The sequence below is a fragment of the Astatotilapia calliptera genome, chromosome 7 (genome assembly GCF_964374335.1).
Source record: "Astatotilapia calliptera chromosome 7, fAstCal68.1, whole genome shotgun sequence".
Classification (NCBI taxonomy): domain Eukaryota; kingdom Metazoa; phylum Chordata; class Actinopteri; order Cichliformes; family Cichlidae; genus Astatotilapia; species Astatotilapia calliptera.
This window is the reverse complement of record NC_137428.1, coordinates 53181136-53188717: the sequence shown is the minus strand read 5'-3', so window position 1 is coordinate 53188717 and position 7582 is coordinate 53181136. Positions and strand designations below refer to the sequence as shown.

The window sequence follows — 7582 nt, the reverse complement described above, 5'->3', positions numbered from 1 at the left end:
CATCTCAGCCTAGAAAGAGTTGCCACTGATCTATAGGTGTAAAAAGTCCTGGCCTGTTCAGGTAGCTGGTTTGTGTTGTGCCATCTGGTTGTTTGGTTCACTTCACTGTGGCTCTTCACTATGTACACTATATTACTTTGTCTGTTCTGGGGGATCCAATCCTTGACGTGAAGCAACTTTTTTGCCGTAGTACTTTTTGGGGTTTGAATGGCACAGAGACATTGTGTTTAAAGAAAATGTTTCTCATCTGTTCGGATGCTCCTGACATTGGGGATCACTAAAGGTTTTCATTTAAGCAGCAGTTGTCCTTTACTCCTGGATTGCCTGGAGCAAACGACTTCCTTACTTGGGATTTTCTTACCTAGATAGTTGAGCATGCATCTAGACATTGTTTGCTTCATTTCATTGGATAGCTTAAGCTGGGCATACACTGTGCAATTTTTTTCAGTCGCATTATTCAGCTCCTGCTCAGACTGTATGATTGAATTGCAGGGGTTAGAAGTTTGTAGGTCACGATGCATGGTCTCACACTATACGGCCCAATGCTCTGATGTGACCTGAGTGCTCACACTGTGCGTCCATTAAGTGAAGTGATAACATTAAGCTTATAACACAAAATCTGTCTTTTGATCTCCCTCTCTCTCCCTCTCTGTCTTTCACTCACACAGACACACACACACACCACCATCAACTTTGCTAAATAACTAATGAAAAACATTGACCAGGCAGCTGCAATTGAGCAGCAATGTCCATCCAAGTGTTTTCACAGTTGTTGTGATTGTTTTAATTTTGTGAAGCCACATCGAAAAGGCTTGGATGAGCTTGCCAAAGTTCTACAAGTTTGGCCTCCATCGCTTGTGTCCAGATCATACACTGCACTGCCATGCTACTCCGTCTTTTTCACTTCCATTTCTGTGTTTGCGCATGCTCAGTGTGAGAGGTTGCGTTGATACCCTCACGAGGGGTGATCAGGATTTAAAACAGGTTTGATTTTCTTGCGACCATACGACTGCTGATCGGGAGTTGGTCGTGAGGTGTTAATCGCTTCTCGTTACCCCATATATACCATACGATGCACAATGCACGATTAAGGTAAAACTCAGGCCGATCCCCAAAACGGTTGCACGACTGAAAAATCATCTCAAAATGGGCCAAAAAATCGCACAGTGTATGCCCAGCTATACACTATGGTCTAGAGGTCTGGTGGAAATGCAGAGTTTTGGGGCAGTAACTAAAGGCTTTAAGTCCCATGGTAGTCAGGCAAGTAGATGGAACAGACAAAAGAGAAGCTGAAGATGAGCTGAGTGTATTGGGGGGAGAGCAATTATGGAGAACATCAGACAAATATGGAAGGTCAAGGTTATAAAAGACTGAAAGTGTGAAAGAGGATCTTGTAGTTTATGCATAGGTGAACTGGACACCACTGGAGCAGTACCAGTGACAGATTAGATAAAACTGTTGCACACTGTATTGCATCAAAAAAGCAGTGTATTACCAGGACAGTATTTCCAGACAGAGTAGAGGTTAAAACCCTAAGACTCTCTACTTTTGTTTATAGAACTGAATAACCTCTTGTATGAGAGGTGAAATGTCTTCAAAAAGCTCCCCTTTTCAACCTCCCAAGACTACATTTATGTAACTTCTGGTTCTGAAAAGTGAAGCAAATGCAGTAGTCCCTTAAACCCAGCTCATTTTTTTAAATAGCCAGCAGAGGGCCTTCTCTGTTTGCAAAAGAAAAAATAAGGGGAAGAATACTTCTGGGGATAAAGAAGGCTACAGGAAACCAGCTCTGGGACTTGTTACTGTGAACACCTTCCTGTTGTGTTTATGGCCTGGTTAATCGCTTGTCAATCCCAAATGTTCTGTACCAATAGAAATCATTTGAAAACTGGCTATAAGTTCTGCAAGACTGAATAATGTTAATTGTTGACAGGCCACTGTTCTCCTTAATTATGCTTTAGGGAGCTTGGCTTCTCATAACAACATTAAAGCACAAAATTCAACTGCTCAATAACTGACCTAAGAGCATGCAATCATCTGGTTACAACATAACTTTGAAAAATAATATTCTCTCATTGAGTAGCAGCAGTAAAAAAATAACCTCTTACACACTGTGTAAAGTTATCTTTTGAAAAGTTTTTGGTCTAAGACACTATGAGGGATATGAAGGGAGACCAACTTTCCAGAACTTTAATACATTCTGTTTCGCATCTATAATTGTGAGTCCTTTCACTGCATATGATCATGCTGTTATCATTATATAATTATATTTACTCTTGCGCATTGTGTTTTCCTACAAAAAGGTGATCCAGACAGGTCAGGCTTCCCAGTTTCCACCCTGCTGGGAGACCTGTTGAATAGTAGTGAATTGGGGAGGGTCTGCCATGCCAATACCATGCACCTGGTTTCATCATAGGACAAAGCACCATTTGCCTTTTAACAGCTGGGAAAGGCTGGAGAGAACAGAGAAAATGGGTGGATTGTTTTGATGTATTTCAGGCTGGAACAGGCTCCAGTGCCTGTGGAACTCCACCTGGATAAGCAGCCAAGCAAATTAATCATATTTCAACAAATTTGATGTTGTTGCTTCACCAAATGTGCAGTCTTTGATTGATCTGTTCAACATCCGCTTAATTCAACAATTTGAAACCTCAGGTTTCAAATTGTTGAAACCACTCAACCTCAACCGTCACTACTGTCTGTTTTAAGACCCTTCCCTTAGGTTTGGCCCTCTCTCAGTTTAACAGTCATACCTCCATCCATGTACTCTTACATTTCCAAATCAAGAACATATTAATAAACCCAAACCTTCCAGTTTTCTCTCATGTCAGTTTTAATTTTTGGGAACAAGGCTGAACAGAAAACAAGGCAGTAGAAAATCCACAATAGAAGAAATTGCACTATGTATGGAACAGTTTGAAATGATAAGGTGGAGATGGGAAACCAACATTTTAAAGCAATTCGTTCAATGGTTGATTTTCATTAGAAAACTAAATATTTTTTATTCATGTTTAGTACAGACAGTGCATTTGCTCATTTGAGATGACTCTGTTTACAGGAAAATAGAGGCCAAACTCTTCCTCAACATGAGCACAGTGCCGAGGGTCTTATTGCTGTGGGAAACACAATGTAGCGTAGGTACCGTATTTTCACGACCATAAGGCGCACTTAAAAGTCTTAGATTTTCTTCAAAAAGTGCGGCGCGCCCTATAGCGCAGTGCGCCCTGTGTGTTGTAAGGAGGACGTAGTAGAGAACACCATGAGAACGCTAAAGGGTGAAGTGTGTGCGTTGACTTTATTGCACATACCTGTATAAAAGAACAGGTATGTGCGTTATGCAGGACATCGTTGTTTTAACAACCCTGAAAATGGCAAAGAGACACGCTTACGAAGCACAGTTTAAACTGAAGGCCATCAGCTACGCGGAGGAACATGGAAATCGAGCAGCGGCGAGAGAATTTAAGATTAATGAATCGATGGTTCGCAAGTGGAGGAAGCTGGAAAACAAGCTCCGGCAGGTCAAGAAGACGCAGCTGAGTTTCCGCGGACATAAGGCGATCATCGAGCAAAGAACGAGCGGGAGAAGCGTTTCGACGGTCACCATTCGGCTAAAAGCAGTTTCACTTTCACTTTTTATGAAACTGTGCCATTTTTCCATCCGGACCAGGACTACGGTAGCGCAGCAACTTCCAGCGGATTATAAGGAAAAGCTGGCCATCTTCCGCTCCTACTGCAGCAAACACATCGGCGACAAACACATCCAGCGATGGATGACCGATGGAGACCACAGTTTAACCAAGAGTGGAAACCAGCGCCGGGCGAGTTACGCCACAATTTGCCAATGGATTGTAGATGCTTGGGCTAACATGTCTGCTGGCACTGTTGTTCGAGCTTTCGCAAAAGCCGGCATCATTTCCGAGGAGCCGCACGGCACGGAAAGTGACTCTGACAGTGAAGAAAGTGAACCTGGCATGTTTGATGAAGATTTAGCGCAGCTGTTCAATTCAGACACAGAGGATGAGGACTTCGATGGGTTTGATTGATGATAAAAATGTGAGTACCAAACTTTGTTTTGCTCCTGCTTTATTTTTAAATACGCACACTTGTATGCTTGTGTGTTGTTGATGATGACGATTACTGGTAATAAAAATGTGAGTAAGGTACCGAACTCAGGTTTGCTCCCGCTTTATTTTTAAATACGCATACGGTACTTGTATGCGCCCTATGATCCAGTGCGCCTTATGTGTGTGTTAAATACAGTAATGGCACACATAACTGAGACTGCGCCTTTTAGCACAGTGCGTCTTATGGTCGTGAAAATACGGTACTCAGGACCATCAACTATGTTAGTTGATTTGTGGATGAAATCTCTTTATTTTCAGTCAGTTTGCTGTACAGAATACAACCAAAACTAAAGATAATTTACTTAGCATTAACTAATAACATTAAACTGCTGTACATGTGTATACTATAAATATGTAACATAGCACTTGAAAACAGCCTAATTTAGCTTCATCTGAAGCCCCAGAGTATAACAACAGCTGGTCAACTTTTTTGCCTGAAGCCATCAACAAACTGTTATACTCCCAACAAACAAACACTATGCTGATTGTGCTGCAAATGTATAAGGCCAGAAGTGTGAGGAAAAAGATAAAATAGTCACAATGTAAAACTCACTTGTTAACCAGGTTTACAATACACTTTACAATAAAAATATGATACAAAATCAACACACAGCACAGCTGCTGGTATACTGGCACTACTGCCACCTCTATCCATAAACTGAATGAGAACTAGGTTTACATTTGAACAATGTGGGAAAAAAATAATCAATAATTATTGTTGCATACAAAAACAAAGAAGAAAAAAACTGGTGGGACTGAAGAATAACAATGTAATACACGTAAAATAGCAATTACTGGTGTATTACTGGGTTCTCTTCACATTGAGTGAGTTTATGAGTACATCCTTTAATGGGCAAAACATCAGTTCGTCCAGCTAACTTTTTTTTAGGTCACACTGTAAACATTTCACTTAAAGGCTTTGTTAAGAAAGACTCCGTAGTCATTGCCAAGATCCCATTACTCTCAAAGGCGCCGTCTGTTGCTGTATCTGTAAAAAGAGAACACTACGTTATTCCTTTACAAATGGACTTCTGTCCATTTAACCTGGACATTTTTTGAGGCCATTTTAGCATCTTAATGAATACTATATTTATAAAATCCTCCGGAATACAACTTCAAAACAAGCATATAATGCAACAGCACTCGGTGAATGTCACAGTGAACATAAGTATTAGTATATTCATGTCTCACCAGTTATAAAAACAAGGAAGCGAGATGATATTTTCTGAACCTGCTGGCGGACCAAACATGTGAGATAATCAGGCTGATCTTTTGACATCTGGTCACAGTCATGGTAAGGCAAAACCTCCAGGATTCCAGCCTCCTGGCCCCAGTACAGAAAGTGTTTCTTTTCCTTTGACTCTGCACTCAACCTGGATTTGAGAGGAACAAATTTGATGTTCAGGAAGTTAAGACTCCAAATGAAAACAGATGTTGCAAATGGCTGAGGAAAAAAAAAATACAAATGAGCAAATTCTGTCTGATGAAATATGGTCTCAGTTTCCTTGTATTTAAAAATAAATAAATAAATAAATTGAAAAGCACAGTTTCATTCTGCATCCCAACCAAATATGTTGTTGGCCCTTTGCATGCCATCAAAACAACTGGCATGGCTCACGACTGTAGCGCTCTGTGGAATATAGTAAGCTCAGTAACTCATAAACTTGAACTGTTACTGGCTGTGGCAAACTAGTGCATCTAAGTCCACCAAGGACGGTCCCAAGCCTGGGTGCAAAAAAAGGAGGGTAGTCGCCTGCTGAAGCGACCACAACCAGGTGACTGGAGAAATGAGGCATGAAACCTGTTACAGGAAAAATGATTCTATGTTTCTTTACCTTCTTTTAAATGTACAAAGATGCCTTTTGTCTGCCCTCTCCCTATGGTTAGATTAGTTTAGAATTATCCTTTTAGACTTTCTCAGCAAAGACATACTGTTTTGGGACATATTGTTTTAGATTGTTTTATCTCTCACAGCCTTCTCCCAGCTCTCTGCTGACGAGACTAGCGCCACATATGGAGTTGTTTATTTTATTTGTTTTGTATTTTCTTATCCTGTTCTCACTGTCTTTCCTATAAAAATTACCAAGCCACTGTGCATGGTGTGAGTTGTTCTTAGCAGCTCACCCGTGTACACGTTTGATAAAGAAAGTAACTTTGTCTCATTGTGTCTTTATTTCTCCTGGGTCTTTTACAGAGTTTTCCCCCAACATTTCTTGGTCCTTCGGAGCCGGAGCGCCTCCATCGTGTCCCATCTCCGTGACCAGTCCACGTTGCTCGTCTGTCGACAGCCCACACACTAGGTGTGTGGTCAAAGACCAAGGGCGTTAAATTCGAGTCTTGGCCAACGTTCTTAGAAAGCGACCCACGGTGGTGGGGCCCGATCGAGGTGGACCAGACCCGGCGACACTGACCAGGTAGATACAGACACACTGACACAATCTTGCGTAAAAACGTATTTTAAATTCAGGGAATTTAAAATAGCGAAAGTAGCTCGTCGCGACTGGAAGCTCCCCACTTCTGTGGGTTTAAAGTAGCTCGTCGGCTGGTAGCTTGGAGCTCGTCGACTGGAAGCTCCCCACTCTTGTGGGTTAGGTTTGGAGCTCTGGGTAGCTCCCCCAGCTGGGTCAAGGGAATAAGTAGCTCGTCTACAGAAAGACTGGCAGCTCCCCTTATGATAAGGGTTCCGATCGCGCGAATAAGTGTGAATGTGAATGTATGCGTGTGTATTGTTGTAACTAACGGAGCAAGCTGAATTTTCACGGTCCGATAAGAGACTGAGCTGCTCCTACTGTGTTTTTCTTTTACTGCTGTTCACTGACGTGCTGGTGAGTTGAGAGAACGGTCGAGTTCCGTCTCGTAAAGTTCACACCGCTTTTGGAAATAGTCCGAAAGTAGAAGGGCGTGTGAGCAACCACTCTCGTCTCTAATACCAGCGAAGGTGATAGCAGCTGTATTGTGTATATATTACTTAAACAAAAATAAGTAAATACATAAATAAGATGGGTAATCAAGCAAGTGAAATTAAAACTCACTCCTGCTGACGAGCAGTGGTGAGAAAAGAAAAGTCCAGACGCCGGACAAAAACAGTGTCTGTAAACTGAGAGATTTAAGAAAACAAAATATAAACAGTCGGGAGAACAGAATCCAACTGCCAGTTTAGTAAAACCAGAAGACGAGACACTGCAGTTCCCACAATCCTTTTAGTAAACCATCACCCATTCAGGAAGAACATAATAATCCCTTATTAGGTGAAAACTAGAGATCAAAGTAGTTTGAAGTAGTTTAAAAGGGTTGAAAACAGACCCCACTGAGTAGATATAAATATAAAAAGTACGAAATAAAGATAAACAAAGGGAAAATTACAGTAGAAATGATCTTTAGAGTATTTGAAATTAATAATAGCAAGGATAACAACCTGTAAAGTGATATTAACAATGAAACACAGTTGGCATGATGAC

The 7582-nt window shown here is 41.3% G+C and overlaps 1 protein-coding gene across 2 annotated transcripts in view; it reads right to left on the bottom strand.

Moving 5' to 3' along the window:
* Nucleotides 1-4350: 4350 nt before the first annotated feature.
* tasor2 (transcription activation suppressor family member 2) overlaps nt 4351-7582 on the bottom strand; it is a 38530-nt gene continuing 35298 nt past the window's right edge. For both annotated transcript variants that reach the window (XM_026175456.2, XM_026175457.2), the window contains exons 21-22: nt 5316-5497; nt 4351-5112 (exon numbers count right to left, since the gene is read on the bottom strand). In XM_026175456.2, coding sequence (XP_026031241.2) covers nt 5015-5112; nt 5316-5497 — 280 coding nt within the window. In that variant the 3' untranslated portion in view covers nt 4351-5014. The remainder of the gene's footprint in view (nt 5113-5315; nt 5498-7582) is intronic.